The sequence below is a fragment of the Gigantopelta aegis genome, chromosome 15 (genome assembly GCF_016097555.1).
Source record: "Gigantopelta aegis isolate Gae_Host chromosome 15, Gae_host_genome, whole genome shotgun sequence".
In the NCBI taxonomy this organism is placed as follows: Eukaryota; Metazoa; Mollusca; class Gastropoda; order Neomphalida; family Peltospiridae; genus Gigantopelta; species Gigantopelta aegis.
Genome location: NC_054713.1, coordinates 40,029,918 through 40,048,272, shown reverse-complemented (window position 1 = coordinate 40,048,272; position 18,355 = coordinate 40,029,918). Strand labels below are relative to the sequence as shown.

At 38.3% G+C, this 18,355-nt stretch overlaps 1 protein-coding gene across 1 annotated transcript in view; it reads left to right on the top strand.

Moving 5' to 3' along the window:
* The window catches only part of LOC121389829 (arginine-glutamic acid dipeptide repeats protein-like), a 184,706-nt gene that overhangs the window by 113,205 nt on the left and 53,146 nt on the right, over window positions 1-18,355 (top strand). Inside the window, exons 8-9 of the mRNA XM_041521478.1 lie at window positions 2,145-2,243; window positions 5,250-5,330. Of these exons, the coding sequence (XP_041377412.1) occupies window positions 2,145-2,243; window positions 5,250-5,330 (180 nt within the window). The remainder of the gene's footprint in view (window positions 1-2,144; window positions 2,244-5,249; window positions 5,331-18,355) is intronic.

Below are 18,355 nucleotides of genomic sequence, written 5' to 3'. Positions count from 1 at the left end.
AAGGCAACAATCTGCCTGATAGCAGAGACAGATAGTGTTGAAATAATCCCAGAAAACCTTTCAGATCTCCCTTGTGAAAACACACTTTGCCACTGACCCAGTTCCTGGGCACATCTGTCAGGCAGACGTGGGGCCCTGTTGAGGTGGTGGAATAAAAAACATGTCTGTTCTGTATTTTGATATATTTTTGTATTACCCTAATTGTGCCTCTGTTGACATCTGTGAAACAGACATAGAGTCATATTAAGGTGGTGAAATTAAAAAGTGAAGTTTAGTATTTGTTAAATTTCATAATATCCTGATAGTGCCTCTGACAGAATCTGTTCAACAGATATGGAGCCCTATTAAGGTGATGGATAGTTATTTTAATTATTTAGTGTTTGTCAGATTTCATAATACCCCAAAGGTGCCTCATAAGCTGTTCAATAGAGGCAATATTAAGGTAGTGAAATTTAATAAAACACAAAATAAGTCAAATCTATAAAATTTAATTCCTTGACAGTACCTCACATGCAATTTATAATGGGGCCATGTTAAGGTAGTGCAATTAATGAAACCGTTCAGTATCAGTAGTTTCTAAGATTTCATCATTCCTCCTTGATAGTACCCCAAACCAACATGGCCTAACTACATAGATCTATCTGTGCCTTAAGGAACCAGTGGCCCTGTTAAGGTGATGGTGTAAATAAAACTGATCCGTATTGATATGTAACATTTCCGTAATCCTTGACCGTGCCTCCTACAAGCCTGGCCACACATGGAGGGAGTAAATTGCCTACAACTCTAACTGTTTTAATACAGTTATAGACTGGTGGCCTGGAACATAACTGTACCTCTCTGTGTTTGTTTTATTATGCTAGCTAGGCTGTGCTTCAAAACATAAAGATGAATGTATGGTATGCTAGTATGTACAACTACGGTTCAAGCATGCTGTCCTGGTCATACACTAAGAAGAACAGTTTTCGAGTGGGATGTAGCCCAGTGGTGAAGCGCTCACTTGAGATCGATCCTTATAGCTGTCAGTGGGCCCATGCATTCGGCTATTTCTCATTCCAGCCAGGACACTACGACTGGTGTATCAAAGGCCATGGTATGTGCTATCCTGTCTTTGGGATGGTGCATACATGTACAGAACTTCATATATGTTGTTTTCGCTTCCTATTTATTGCACGTTTATTTTGCGCAACAAATATATATATATATATATATATATATATATATATATATATATATATATATATATACCACGAGTGCAATAAATAGGAAGCGAAAACAGTGTATGTGGAGTTCTGTATTTATTTTTTACAAAAACATTTTTTAATTTAGAGTCATAATTACACTTTCTTAAATCTATTAATAAATCCTTGCATGGATTTTTTTAACTTTATGAATCATACTCTGTGGCATAATTTGTAAATTATACATGACGTTGGTAACAAAAAGGCGCTAACTCCAGTAAAAATAAAAGGGGAATTCCCCATTTACAAGTTCTGTTCCAGATCGCACATATGTGTGATACAAGATAAATTTATCATGCGGTTTGAAAATGTCTTTATCACTGTAGTATGCATCGCTAAATAAAACATTTCCTTCCTTCCTTCTTTATCACTGTAGTAAGATGGAATAAGTATGTAACAAAAAAGATCCCTTGCTACTAATGGAAAAATGTAGCGGATGTCGTCTCTAAGACTATGTCAGAATTACCGAATGTTAAGACATCCGATAGCCGATGATTAATAAACCATGTATCGTTAAACAAAACAAACCTCAACTTTCTTCAGGACTGAATAATCTTTTCATTGTTTTATTTTCTTTCTTCGTCTGTCAGTTGGTAACCTCCCTTTGATTACAGCCTTTGAGTGATCTCCCTTTGCTGCACCAACCTCTGTCCTGGACAGACAGCCGAAATAGCCCATGACAGTGTGCTTGAACCTTAATTAGATATAAGCATGAAAATAAGTTGAAACGAAATGGAATGCTGCCCCATGTTGGAGAAATGACCTAACTCACTTAACATCAAATAAAGTTAACACAGCTAGTCTGTTAGGGTGAGTCATTGGGTGTGCAATTTACCGTAAACGAGAGCGAGGGAATTACAAAATCAATGTTGTAATGATGTTTATGTTTCTTTTTTCATCTTCCAGCTCCACTCTCACAAGTACGAGACTGGGAAGGCTCTTCAGGCTCTGGTACGAAGTCCCGCACTCCGAAGTATTCAGAAGAAATGGACGGAGGAGGATGCGGTAAGTGGAACAGTTTGTCTTTTCTGATAGTTCAGAATATACGGAAGTATACTGATAAGGAAAAAATAACAGACATCGAAACAAGTGGAGAACGGCTGTTCAGGTTACCAGGAGGTTACCACATGTCAAGAAAGTCGAGAACGGTTGTTGAGGTTACCAGGAGGTTACCACATGTCAAGAAAGTCTAGAACGGTCATTCAGGTTACCAGGAGGTTATCACATACCAAGAAAGTTGAGACCGGTTCTTCCGGTTACCAGGAGGTTACCGCATGTCAAGAAAGTTGAGACTGGTCATTGAGGTTACCAGGAGGTTACCACAGGTCAAGAGAGTTGAGACCGGTAGTTCAAGTTACCAGGAGGTTACCACATGTCAAGAAAGTCGAGACTGGTAATTCAGGTAACCTGGAGGTTACCACATGTCAAGAAAGTCGAGACCAGTCGTTCAGGTTACCAGGAAGTTACCACATGTCAAGAAAGTCGAAACCGGTCGTTCAGTTTACCAGGAGGTTATCACATGTCAAGAAAGTCGAAACTGGTCGTTCAGGTTACCAGGAGGTTATCACATATCAAGAAAGTTGAGACCGGTCGTTCCGGTTACCAGGAGGTTACCACATGTCAAGAAAGTTAAGACTGGTCATTGAGGTTACCAGGAGGTTACCACAAGTCAAGAGAGTTGAGACCGGTAGTTCAAGTTACCAGGAGGTTATCACATGTCAAGAAAGTTGAGACTGGTCATTCAGGTAACCAGGAGGTTACCACATGTCAAGAAAGTCGTGACCAGTCGTTCAGGTTACTAGGAGGTTACCACATGTCAAGAAAGTCGAAACCGGTCGTTCAGTTTACCAGGAGGTTATCACATGTCAAGAAAGTTGAGACTGGTCATTGAGGTTACCAGGAGGTTACCACAAGTCAAGAGAGTTGAGACCGGTAGTTCAAGTTACCAGGAGGTTACCACATGTCAAGAAAGTTGAGACTGGTCATTCAGGTAACCAGGAGGTTACCACATGTCAAGAAAGTCGAGACCAGTCATTCAGGTTACTAGGAGGTTACCACATGTCAAGAAAGTCGAAACCGGTTGTTCAGTTTACCAGGAGGTTATCACATGTCAAGGAAGTCGAAACTGGGTGTTCAGGTTACCAGGAGGTTGTCACATGTCAAGAAAGTCGAAACCGGTTGTTCAGTTTACCAGGAGGTTATCACATGTCAAGGAAGTCGAAACTGAGTGTTCAGGTTACCAGGAGGTTGTCACATGTCAAGAAAGTCGAAACCGGTTGTTCAGGTTACCAGGAGGTTATCACATGTCAAGAAAGTCGAAACCAGTAGTTCAGGTTACCAGGAGGTTATCAGATGTGATGTCAAGAAAGTTGAAACTGGTCGTTCAGGTTACCAGGAGATTACCAGATGTGATGTTATAAAAGTCGAGACCGGTCATTCAGGTTAACAGGAGGTTACCACAAGTCAAGAAAGTCGAAACCAGTCGTTCAGGTTACCAGGAGGTTATCACATGTCAAGAAAGTTGTCCACAAAATCTTAGTATTTAAACTAACACTAAACGACCTAAAATTTGGATCAGTTGAGTGTTATTGAGATACATATTCAGTATGAATATACCGGTACAGTGATATCGGTAACATACACGAATAAAAAAGTATCTGGTCTGTGAAATGATTTTATGGTAATAATGAAAATAGAAGCGAATCGTAACCCATAGGTTATCAAGTCTGTATTTTGTGGTAACCTGTACATGGGTTACCAGACACATTGATTATTTAGAAGAAGAAGAAGAAGTTTGTTTTGTTTAATGACACCACTAGAGCACATTGATTTATTAATCATCGTCTATAAGATGTCAAATATTTGGTAATTTGGACATATAGTCTTAGAGACGAAACCCGCTACATTTTTCCATTAGTAGTAAGGGATCTTTTATATGCATCATCACACAAACAGGCCTTTGTTATACCAGTCATAGTGCACTGACTGGAACGAGAAATCGACTAATGGGCCCAACAACGGGGATCAATCCTAGATTGACCGTGCATCAAGCGAGCGCTTTACCACTGGGCTATGTCTCGCCCCTGCTTATTTAGATGCCTGAAATAAGGGAAGACATAATTAGTGATAGCTAATATTGAATGCAATGAAAAACTCTCATTCTATAGCATCAAGAAGTTAACTGTGTTACTGGCAGTCATAGTTGGTTTAAAATGTGTTGAGGTGTCATTACACATTCCTTTCCTTTCCTTCCCTTCCAAATAGTCGTAATTTATAATGTGCTGGGGTGTCGTTAAACATTCTGTTCCTTTCAAAAGAAGTTGTAGTTTAAAATGTGCTGAGGTGTCGTTACACATTCCTTTCCTTTCCTTCCAGATAGTTGTAATTTATAATGTGCTGGGGTGTCGTTAAACATTGTGTTCCTTTCAAAAGAAGTTGTAGTTTAAAATGTGCTGAGGTGTTGTTAAATGTTCCTTTCCTTTCAAATAGCAGTAGTTTACAATGTGCTGAGGTGTCGTTAAATGTTCCTTTCCTTTCAAATAGCAGTAGTTTACAATGTGCTGAGGTGTCGTTAAACGTTCCTTTCCTTTCAAATAGCAGTAGTTTACAATGTGCTGAGGTGTCGTTAAACGTTCCTTTCCTTTCAAATAGCAGTAGTTTACAATGTGCTGAGGTTGTCGTTAAACGTTCCTTTCCTTTCAAATAGCAGTAGTTTACAATGTGCTGAGGTGTCGTTAAACGTTCCTTTCCTTTCAAATAGCAGTAGTTTACAATGTGCTGAGGTGTCGTTAAATGTTCCTTTCCTTTCAAATAGCAGTAGTTTACAATGTGCTGAGGTGTCGTTAAATGTTCCTTTCCTTTCAAATAGCAGTAGTTTACAATGTGCTGAGGTGTCGTTAAATGTTCCTTTCCTTTCAAATAGCAGTAGTTTACAGTGTGCTGAGGTGTCGTTAAATGTTCCTTTCCTTTCAAATAGCAGTAGTTTACAATGTGCTTTCCTTTTCTCTCCAGAAACGTTTTGTACGGGGTCTAAGACTTCACGGCAAAAACTTCTTCAAAATACGAAAAGAGCTTCTACCTCATCGAGAAACGGTAAGTCAAAGTTTGTGTGTGTGTGTATCCGTCTGCGTGTGTTCTATTCCAGAATTTATCATAAGGAGGTCGGTGAGAAGCAACTGTTTCACCATAAGGAGTCATAAGGTGTTTGTTAATTATTATATACTGGACAAGAAAAGAAACGTGAATATTTTAACATACACGTATGTGTTTGTCATGGTAAAATTAATGTGATAAATACACCATCAAAATGGTTACTTTTTTAGTTACTTTATTTTAATGTTTAGTTTTATAGGTTAAAGTCACTAATATCTTAACTCATGTAGCAGCCATTGTCTTTTACGGCTAAAAACATTTTAATAAAAAAATCTGGAACCCTTTACAGCACTAGATTCAAAGTATCACACCACCATTGGTTGTGAGGTTACTTATAGCAGCTTAATATAGTCCGGTTTAGGAATACAGTTCATCATTAATATACAGGCCTTTCCCCAGGATTTTTTTAAGGCGCTTACATATATAGCATCATTATAACAAAAAAATCTAGCCAAAAGAAGTGGGGTAGTAGGTTGAAAACAGTTAAGTGTTTGCCTTCAATCCATCAAATCATGTTGGGGTTGTTTTTGTGGGTTTTTTTTTTTTTTTGGGGGGGGGGGGTGTTAAATCTTTAAAAAAAAAAAAACCCATCAATTCCCCACCCCCAACAATTTCATAATTTGCGCCATGTTGTTGCTGTTGATTTCAGCGTCGTGTTAAATGCTTGTCACCTCACAGTTTAACAAATACATATCTAGCATTATCTAACAAACATGATTATTGTAAACTAATTCAGTGTACGTTTAACTGCAATTTGTATAAATACTGCATGTTCATTTCCTGCGATCGCGATCTCAGTGCGTGCTCTCGACCATAGCTACAAAATTAACAAAGACAAAGGAAATAACGAAACTGCAGTTAGGTATTCATTGATGCAAACAACTATTGTTTTTCTACACATTTACATCAAGATTTACTTCCATGTAATCGTATTGTTCATGTCCGCAACGATGTCTCTTGACACGTGGGTGTCAGCTGACTCTGAAGCGTGACGTATATTACGCCGAGCTTTCCTCAGTTCAGCCAACGAACGTTCTTCCTAACGTTCGCGAACTATTTGATTGGTGTCCGTAGTGTCCATTTGGTTTAACGTGAAGCGCACACACCAGTGTAGCGAACGTTTTGTTTTCGCTCGATCTGGCTGAACTCAGCCCTTGGGATAGCCAACATGTCTTTCGGCCCTAAACTGGCATGTGTATTCAAATTGACAAGCAGTGTCGGTTTGGTTCAAAGACTTTACAAAATTAAAATAATGGTGACATCTTTTACTCAAGAATTTCACCTTCAGAGATGTTTATTCAATTAATAGGTATTTTCTTTGATTTGTCTTGATGCGTAATTCCCAAGCATACATACACTATTACAACAAGCAGTTATCTGTACCACGTGACCAGCACAGGCCTGCCGACAATTAAAACGGTGCGATCAATGGACCTCAAAGTGAACATCTAAAGAATTGCAGAGATACCAAATGGAAGTGTGATAATGTGTGGTGAATGACGTTACGGATCACAGCTCCATTGTTTTGTATACATGTTACAAATTAAGCCGACACGGTCCTGCAGTTAAGGCGCTTACCAGACATGAAGGCGCTTACTTGGCTGGCTAAGGGAGCACGGGCCGTGTCGGCTTATCGCTCTAGGGAAACCCCTGATATATATATATATATATATATATATATATATATATATATATGATAATGTTTAATAGACACAAAAATGAAATTTTATTCAAACTAAATAATTTAAAATAAATTAAAGATATCTAAATTAATATTTAGAAAAGTTGAATGTATCTGACCTACCATCTATAAAGAAATTAATTTGGTTGACGTCCAAACCCAACTTCTAACCACCAATGATGATTTCATGGATAGCCATGAAGCTCCAGTCTACAGACATTGGTTTTAAAATATACAGGTTTATTACCCATATGGACAGACAGAAAGAAATGTTTTATTTAACGACGCACTCAACACATTTTATTTACGGTTATATGGTGTCAGACATATGGTTAAAGGTAGGGTCAACTCCAACAAGAGCCTTATGTGTTGGAAAGATGCATACCTGGACCACCAACACATACTGACACTTTACCAAATTAAAAACGCGTAATTTTAGAGTTAATAAAAAACCATGATTATTCCTGCTAACTGGGGGCAGCCATTTTGTTTCGTTTTTGTGACGTCCGGTGGGATAGCTTGGGGCGAAGTGACGTCAGCTCCTGACCATCTCCTGTATGTACAGTGTAAACAAAAGCAGTAATTTTCGACAAGGCGCTTCTCTTTGATCAACCTGACTTGTAAAACAGCATAAATGACGCAATAATATAATAAACTATTTAACTAAATATATTTCAAGTTGCATTAACGGAACAAAATGGGGTTATAGTATTTTTCTCTGTTTAATAATCCAAAGGAAAAATGTACACTATTACACAGTATTAGGCCTATTGATATGCTACGTTGGAGCAAAAACGACAACCCACGATACCCAAGTGATAATATTTTTTTTCTTTGGGACTACGTAATTGGTCAGTTCTGTGGTTTTAGATGGAAAAGTCTACTTAATCAATACAGTAATAAACCATGTCCATTACAATTTTAGGGGCGACAGGTAATATTCCACAATACCGGTATGTATTTTTGTGTCTAGACATCGTCAGTTAATTGGCTCGTCTGGTTACCAATCAAATACACACCTGCCAATCAGGAATTACAGGTAGAAGCAACTAACAGCATAGACCAATTAACTAAGAAAGCACTCCGTGTATCATTTCAGTACGTAGGTTAATGCATGGGCAAAACATTGTTAATTGTTTCGACTTGTGTAGCCGCTTTGACAATGGTATTTTATTTTGTATTGAATAATAATATATATATAGTACTGGATATACTTATTACTGGCTTACTGGGATGTGTATTATTACGAATCCAGGACATTTGCCCCCCAGTTCAAAAATGGATAGGTGGACATTTGCCCCCCCCCCCCCCCCCCAGTTGAAATGATGGCTAGGACATTTGCCCCCCAGTAGAAATGTTGGCTAGGACATTTGCCCCCCCCCCCCAAGTAGAAATGTTGGCTAGGACATTTGCCCCCCAGTATAAAAATTGGTTTAATTAACAACTTAAATTACTAACCCTAACCCTAACCCTTACCCTAACCCTAACCCTAACCCTAACCCTAACCCTAACCCAGTGCTCAAAATGAAAATAAAGTTGTTCACAATATTTAGTGTTTTTGTTTCATTTTATCAATATAGTAGATATCAACTGGGGGGCAAATGTCCTAGCCAACATTTCTACTGGGGGGCAAATGTCCTAGCCAACATTTCTACTGGGGGGCAAATGTCCTAGCCATCATTTCGACTGGGGGGCAAATGTCCACCTATCCATTTTTGGACGGGGGGGGCAAATGTCCGTATTCCATTATTACAGAACATTGCAATGTATGACTATTTATCATCCCGCAAAAACCAGGTAGATTGTGTTTCTCTAGTTCTAAGGCTCATTCCTGACGTGACGCGTTAAGCATTACATAACCACCAGCTCGCCAGAGGGCGTACTTACTGAGATGGTACAAAATGGCTGCGCCCGTTATATATAATAGCCGTCACATTTAACCGTTTTATTAATTAACTATACGATTATACGTGTTGATATTAAGCAATAATGTGCATTATATATCGTTAAATATGCATACCAGGCCAAATGCCTTAATTGTCCTCTCCTTTAAGGACCACACAGATATTGAGAGGAAACCCGCTGTTGCCACTTCATGGGCTATTCTTTTCGATTGGCAGCAAGGGATCTTTTATATGCACCATCCCACAAACAGGGTAGTACATACCACAGCCTTTGATATACCAGTTGTAGTACACTGGCTGGAAAGAGAAATAGCCCAATGGGTCCACTGACGGGGATTGATCCCAGACAGACTGCGCATCGAGCGAGCACTTTACCACTGGGCTACGTCCCACCCCTACCCATATGGTTAAGAATATATAGGCGCATATCAAAGTAATACGTCCCACTAGAAAGCCAAGTCACACGACGACGACGTCACCGATTGGCGCACTACAACCTTACAGGAATGCCAACCAAACAAGTTGAGTGATATAAATTAAGATCGATTATGTGTAATAAATAGGATATTGAACTAGTTACCGTTTCGAATCATGTTTATGTCCCTCGTAAAATAATTTTCATCGTCACTTGCTGAAAGCTCATGACAATTGAAAATTATTTCACTCTGGACGTAAACATGCTACGAAATGGAAGCTCGTTTAATATCCTATAAATACATGGTTGTTTTGAGAGTTCACTTTTAACATGTGTATTAAATGAAAGCCTGCTTCCTCATGCATATCAACTGGTACATGTATATATTTATTGCAATTTCAGCCATTTAAGGAGAAGTATTTATGATCCAATTTATGATTCCAGTGTATATATGTATGGTTATCTTTCCATTTTAAGATTGTCTCTCCAATGTAGTCTTGTTCCACCATTGTGTGGTTAAGCCTTTACATTGTGAGGGTAGATTATTACTCTAATGAATGAATATACCTTGTGTCCCACCAATAGAAGGTTGTCGCACCCCTGCGCGTACTGTAACCTCACCATGGTACAGGGTGTAACATTCTCTTTGAGAATGGCCAATACAGCACAAATTTAAATTTAGAGTAAAAGTCAGTATCTATCTGTGATATTTGTATTTTTGCACAGTTCTTTACCCTGTTTTTATGTTTAAATCTTGAATTTTTATATTGATGTTGATCATCACTTTATTTGTTTGCATTACCATAGTTTGACACCCAATAGCCGATATATTTTTCATGCTGGGGTGTCGTTAAACATTCATTCATTCATTCATTCATTCATTCATTCAATAGTGTAAGGTTATTTCTATTTGTCCCACTAATGTAAGGTTGTCCCACTAATGTAAGGTGGTCACACTAATGTAAAGTTGTCCCACTAATGTAAGGTGGTTACACTAATGTAAAGTTGTCCCACTTGTGTAAACATATCTGTCCCATCAATGTAAAGTTGTCCCACATGTGTAAGCATATCTGTCCCACTAATGTGAAGTTGTCCATGCACTTGTGTAAGCATATCTGTCCCACTAATGTAAAGTTGTTTAACTGGTGTAATCGTATCTATTGCACTAATGTAAAATTGTCCAGGTGTCAGCTCGTTTAGGCTTCCATTGTAAATCCATGACACACTGGCGTCACCTGATATATTGTGTGGAGACGAACACTCTACTGACGTCAGCAAGAACAAACCGATATTAGATTTCATCACCCCATTTGAAAATCAATTTATTTTAATCTCCCACTGACAAGACTCCTTTTCATCATGAAATCCTTGTGTCAGGTTGCAGTTGATTTACACTATATCGGTTATGTTGATTGAATTTTTGAAAATCAATACTGCATGATATACGTGTGTGCAAAACATGGGTGAATAGACAATATATAAAACAGTTCTGAATTCCATGGTGGTATTTTTGTGTTTGAAATGATATAAAAGATTTTACAATTGGAGATGATCCTGAATTGAATATATACATGTACAAGGTAGGCAGATTTTTGTCTTGTCAGTCTGTTTGATTTGTTTAACGACACCACTAGAGCCCATTGATATGTTAATCATCGGCTATTGGATGTCAAACATTTGACACAAAGTATTGGAAGAAAATCTGCCACATTTTCCATTAGCAGCAAGGCATCTTTTATGTGTACTTTCCCACCAACAGGACAGCACGTACCATGATTTTTCAGGCATCGAAACAAGTCGACAACGGTCGTTCAGGTTACCAGGAGGTTACCACATGTAAGAAAAGTCGAGATCGGTTGTTCAGGTTACCGGGAGGTTACCACATGTAAGAAAAGTCGAGATCAGTCGTTCAGGTTACCAGGAGGTTACCACATGTAAGAAAAGTCAAGATCGGTCGTTCAGGTTACCGGGAGGTTACCACATGTAAGAAAAGTCGAGAACGGTCGTTCAGGTTACCGGGAGGTTACCACATGTAAGAAAAGTCAAGATCGGTCGTTCAGGTTACCAGGAGGTTACCACATGTAAGAAAAGTCGACAACGGTCGTTCAGGTTACCAGGAGGTTACCACATGTAAGAAAAGTCAAGATCGGTCGTTCAGGTTACCGGGAGGTTACCACATGTAAGAAAAGTCGAGATCGGTCGTTCAGGTTACCGGGAGGTTACCACATGTAAGAAAAGTCGAGAACGATGTTTCGTTCTCTAGAAGAATTTCAACTTGTATACTACAATAATCATCTGGCACGCATGTAAGGGCATTAAAAGTAGTAGTAACAGGAATTCAATTCTAACTTTCATATAGTTGTGGTAACCTATAGGTTACCAGGCTATATTTTGTGGTAACCTGCAAATTGGTTACCAGACACAATGCTTATTTCGATGCCTGATCTTTGATATACCAGTCATGAGGCACTGGTTGAGATGAAAAAATCCAATCGTGGATTGGATCCACTGAGGTGATTCGATCCTACGACACAAGCACCTCAGGCGAGTGCTCTACCATTTGGTCAAACTTTAAATAGATAATAACTAGCTAATGACATAGGATAATGGCTTTTTGTCCTGTGAAGGTATCAACTGATACTGTTGTCATAAAATGAGCTGCCTGTCGAACGTGATGAACAAGTTGATTAGTGGTAACCAAAATTACACAAATTATGAACAAATTGCACTACGATATGTGAGATATATTTTTTAATATAAAGCCAAAATGACAATCCCATGATTGCTGTCCATTTTACAGGGATTGGAATTCTTCTCGGATTGCATTTCCTCGATATTTTAATTGTCCTTTCCTCCAAAATGTGTCGGATGGCACAGATTCTAAGAATTTCTGGGACTCCTCTAGATTTCCTCTTTTTTACAGTTCACCAATTCCCACCCCTTATTTTAGGACTAACATAAACATAATAATTTCCTTTAGATAATTTTTTAGATAATTATTTAATTTCACAGAATAAAGAGGAAATATTTTCTCCTTTTTTCTTCTCCAAAACTGTTTTCCTATTTTCCTATGTTGGCACAAACAAACATCTTATATAAAAAAAAACATGTTTTGAAAACTAAAAGCAGACTATGGCAATAGCTTATATAGACGGATGGTAATTTGTTACGTCACTGTGTGGGGAAGGGGAAAAGCTATTATTTCTGTTATTTCAGCCACATTGTACGATGACCTAGAGGTCAAATGAGCGATTTTGTAATGTAGGCTATGCGTGCAACATGAAAAGTCATATCCTGCTATTATACGGATATTACTTTGCTTTATTCATCATCATATTCTGTCAATAGAAACGGCACCTGGCTGCTGGATAAAGTAACTAAATATATTGTTGCATATACCGGTATAGGTAGAGATCAAGGAAACGTTAATTTTTAAGTTATTGCACTACACATAAGGTAGCAGCGTTTACTTATGCCATATTGATCTGTGTCTATTAGTAATAGTCGCTGTTCATTTGCTTTTGATGGCATCGTAATTGTTCTTTCCACTTAAATAGTCCCTTTTGGCAGCTGTATAGCAATCTTCAAAGGACTTGCTCCTTGCATCAGCAAGACACGAATCAATGGCGGAAATAAACAAAGACTGTAACCAATAAACGTAGAAACAAACAAAGATGTGTAGGAAAATGATTACGAAAGGCTGCCATTACAGTGAATACAAAATGGGTTTGTATATAAAAAAAATCCAAACAAAGCCATTAGGGGAGAGAATTAAGTGCTGTAAATCAGAGTTAATGTTCCTGGACTGTCTATCGATAAACGAGTTATTGCCTGTGCACATGCTATTTCATCCTTTAATGTAGAACGTGGTATTCCACCCTTTAAGGTAGAACATGATATTTCATCCTTTAATGTAGAATGTGGTATTCCACCCTTTAATGTAGAACATGGTATTCCATCCTTTAATGTAGAACATGATATTTCATCTTTTAATGTAGAACATGCTATTCCACCTTTAATGTAGAACATGGTATTCCACTCTTTAATGTAGAACATGCTATTCCACCTTTAATGTAGAACATGCTATTCCACCTTTAATGTAAAACATGCTATTCCACCTTTAATGTAGAACATGGTATTCCACTCTTTAACCTTTAGACTACTGGATTAATTTTTAACAAAAACCACGTTGAGTGGGTACACGTTTATAATTTTTACTCACATATATTCACTTAAATGTTTTATAAATACGTGAAATAAAGTTCATATATGAATCGGTAAGTATTATTTTCGTGTCTTTTTTTTGTAATTTTTATTATTTTAGATCGGCTAATGGTGATTAAAATTAGGCAAAAAATCGAAAAAGTTGCGTTTACTTACGGGCATTTGTGGCCAGCTGTCCAGTATTTATGTCCATTATTCCCGATAACAGTGGTTTTCTGACCAGAATGTTTTTTAAAACCCGAATTAAGATTCATATTGCAATATTTGGTAATTTTCGTTGTTGGTAAAACGATCAAATTTATTATCAAATTAGCTGTCACAATCAGCTATCGATCCCTGAAAATGACTGCGACGTGCCGCCATTGTTGTCAAGCGAAAATACTTGCCGAAAAAATCAAAACAAAAGCCACCATTTTGAAAAAAAATCTTTTTTCTTTAATTATATTTCTGTTTCCGGTGAGTGTCGTGTGCAAAACGGCGGGAAATATGAATTGGGGAATGCACTGTATACAGTGTACAGTATATCGACTGACGTGACATCGGGCGAGATATCTCGCCTGCAGTAGTCAGAAGGTTAAAAACCGGCCTCAGTGGCGCAGTGGTTAAGCCATCAGACTACAGGCTGGTAGGTACTGGATTCGGATCCCAGTCGAGGCATGGGATTTTTAATCCAGATACCGACTCCAAACCCTGAGTGAGTGCTCCGCATGGCTCAATGGGTAGGTGTAAACCACTTGCACCGACCAGTGATCCATAACTGATTCAACAAAGGCCATGGTTTGTGCTACCCTGCCTGTGGGAAGCGCAAATAAAAGATCCCTTGCTGCTAATCGGAAAGAGTAGCCCATGTAGTGGCGACAGCGGGTTTCCTCTCTAAATCTGTGTGGTCCTGAACCATCTGTCTGACGCCATATAACCGTAAATAAAATGTGTTGAGTTCGTCGTTAAATAAAACATTTCTTTCTTTCTTTCCACTCTTTAATGTAGAACATGCTATTCCACCCTTTAATGTAGAACATGCTATTCTACCTTTAATGTAGAACATGGTATTCCATTCTTTAATGTAGAACTTGGAAATAAAGTCTGACATTTCTACAGGTGGGAGAGATGATTGTGGTTCGGTGGTTATAGCGTTAGTGTAAGGTGTGCAAGGCTGTAGGATCAATCCCTTCCGAGGGCAACAGATATTAAAAATGTGGAGTTATTGGTACTCTGGTTGTCATATTTCTTGCCCCAGTAGCTGATCCATTTTTAAAGTAAAAGGCGTTTTTTTGTGTTGAATAACACCACCAGAGCCCATTGATTAATTAATCTTCAGCTATTGTAAGTCAGTGTGCTCTAGTGGTGTCGTTAAATGTTCTTTTAGCTTTGGTGAACCTACTGTAACCTTATAGTTCTGATTTGTAGTCTTCAGAAAAAAGCTGCTACATTTTTCAAATTAACTGCAAGGGATCTTTTATATTAAATTTCCATAGACAGGACAGCACATATCATAGCCTTTGATGTGCCAGTTGTGAGGTGCTTGTCGGGATGCGAAAAACCCAATAGGTCCATCCCAAGGTGGTTCAATCCTCCGACACAGATTTTCAATGGGGACACAATATTTGAGATGGAATCTCAAAATATATAAATTACAGAATTTTTAATCCAGAATCCTAAACAACAAATCCGGGGTGAGACGTAGCCCGGTGGTAAAGCGCTCGCTTGATGCGCGGTCGGTTTGGGATCGATCCCTGTCGGTGGGCCCATTGGGCTATTTCTTGCTCCAGTCAGTGCACCACGACTAGTACATCAAAGGCTGTGGTATGTGCTATCCTGTATTGGATGGTGCATATAAAAGAATGAATGAATGTTTAATGACACCGCACCACGAAAAATACATCGGCTATTGAGTGTCAAACTATGGTAATGGAAACAAATAAGGTGATGATCAACATCAACAGAAAAATTCAAGATATAAATAAAAACAGTGTAAAGAACTGTGCAAAAATACAAATACAAATATCACAGATAGATACTGACTTTTACTCTAAACTTCAATTTGTGCTGTATTGGCCATTCTCAAAGAGAATGTTACACCCCTGTACCATGGTGAGGTTACAGCATGTGCAGGGGCATATAAAAGATCCCTTGCTGCTAATTGAAAAGAGTTGCCTATGAAGTGGTAATGGCGGGTTTCCTCCCTCAATATATATAGTATATTTTGTCAGCCCCCCCACTCCACCCCAATAGTATGGGGATCCACTTAAAATATCCTTCCTGTGGGTTTGGAATTACACTTATCTAATTAATTTAGTTTTTTCGTCCACAAATAACACATTGTAGATTAACATTCAATAAACCTACATGTATTGTCATGTTTTCCAGTAGATTTAATACCCAGATTCCCAATCTTTCAACTACTTGAAAGATAAACGTGGTGTGAAGTTATTTCACACTATGTTGTAAACGTATACTCTGCTGGCAGGGTGTGGTGTCGACAGTTCAAACACTACTGTACTGACCCGTGATGCAATACAAGCCTGTATGTATACAGTACGGGTATATCCATACCACTGTTTTCATTGGCTACTTGTCAGTGGATACACTGGGGGTGACTACAGGCTCCAGAAACGTGTGCACACGCTGTGCTTGTATGTTTGAACGTAAATATGACATAGGTTGTGAGGAGGGCATAATTTGTGTAATTTGTGTATTAAAGGTAAATATCCTCCTGTTTTGAGGTGAGAAGGTAACAGGTAAACAGTAATTATGTCTCCGTTTTGTTGGAGAAATGTGTCAGGTGTTCAGCAGATACTGGCCAAGTAAATACCAGTCTATTGTAGTTGTGTAGCAGTCTAGTTGTCGTGTAATCGGATATTTCATGGTTTGTCGATTAATAATAATATTGAATAGATGTTTTATTTTGATCTGATGTATTTTTGTAGTCCATTGCATGACACTTCAGTAAGGCAGGATTTAAAAAATTGTTTAATTATTATTATTTCTTTTTACATTAAAATTTTAGTGTCCCCAAACAATAGGCATTGAATAGGTTGAGGAGCCATATTCACTGCCTTACAACTTATACACCTTGCAGCAAAGACATCTATAATGTATATAATTAATTAATGACATTAATACTGTATAAAAGAAGGAAGGAAATGTTTTTATTTAACGACGCACTCAACACATTTTTCTTGCAGTTATATAGCGTCAGACATAAGGTTAAGGACAACACAGATATTGAAGTAAAAAACCCCGCTGTTGCCACTTCATAGGCTACTATTTTTGATTAGCAGCAAGGGATCTTTTATATGCACCATCCCATAGACAGCACATACCACGGCCTTTGATGTACCAGTCGTGGTGCACTGGCTGGAGCGAGAAATAGCCCAATGGGCCCACTGACTGGAATCGATCCCAAACCGATCGCGCTTCAAATGAGCACTTTACCACTGAGCTATGTCTCGCCCCACTTAATACTGTATAATGTCATATGGTGATGGAAAGAGATAGGAGCATAATTGGAATGTGTTATTTTACACAACTATGCAGTAAAATACGATATCTCTACCACTTAAATGTATATCCATACTATTTATTTCAGGCGGTAGAATACTCGTTCGAGTTGTTTGGGTCCAATAGCTGATGATTAATTAATCAGTTTGTTCTAGAGGTGTCATTAAACAAATCAAATTTTTAAATTTTTTCATGATGAAAACGGATTATTGAAAACTGGAGTATATAAACATACTTTAAAGGCATACTGTCACAGATTTAAGGACCTTATTTCTCTTTTAATGAATAATAAATAAAAATTACATTAATTTTTACTATTGCATCACTTCAACTACATCATGATGGAGTAAAATCCATGTCAACCCTTTCAGCAATGTTAGTTTTTGATTTATGGACCATTGCCATAAATTCAATTGTTTTTACGAAATTTCATTAATAAGTGGAGTATGGTGGTTATGTAGATGGTTGAATAAAGTACGTTTAGGGACAAATCAAATATATATATTTTTAAGTAATACTTTGTTAGGCCATGAAACAGGTCAGTGGTCTGTGACAGTGCCTTTAATGTGTTATTTAAAATTATTTTTAAAAAGTAAAAGTTTTATAAGTTTACAGATTTATCAGTCAGTATACTGTGGTACATGTGTGTACTTGTCATAGAGCACTGGAATATCAAAGGCTGTGGTATGTGTTCTCCTGTCCTTTGGTAAAGTGCATATACAATATCTCTTGCTGTTAACAGAAAAATGTAGCAGGGTTTCATGTAACGCCATGTGTCAAAATTACTAGATGTTTATTCAATCATTCATTCATTTCAATATATTTTCGTGCTAATATCCAATTAAGGTTCAAGCACACTATCCTGGGCACACACTTCAACTATCTGGGCTGTCCAAGATAGTGGGTTAGTTGTTAGTGTTTAATGAGGGAGAATAGGTTATAGTGTCTTACACCTACCCATTGAGTCGTTAAAACTCACTCTGGCTGGGAGCCGGTACCGGGCTGCGAACCCTGTACCTACCAGCCTTATGTCTGATGGCTTAACCACTACACCCAGTGGCGTAGCGTGGGTTGCTAATGCCTAGGGCAAGACAAGTATTGTGCCCCTAACCAAGAGTCCCTTCCACCAGTCCAGAATATTGCACTCAGGCCCCCCCCTCCCCCCACCCTGTGGCCCCGCCCATGGTAAACCACTGACTACACCACAGAGGCCAGTCAGATGTTTGGCATCCATGAGACA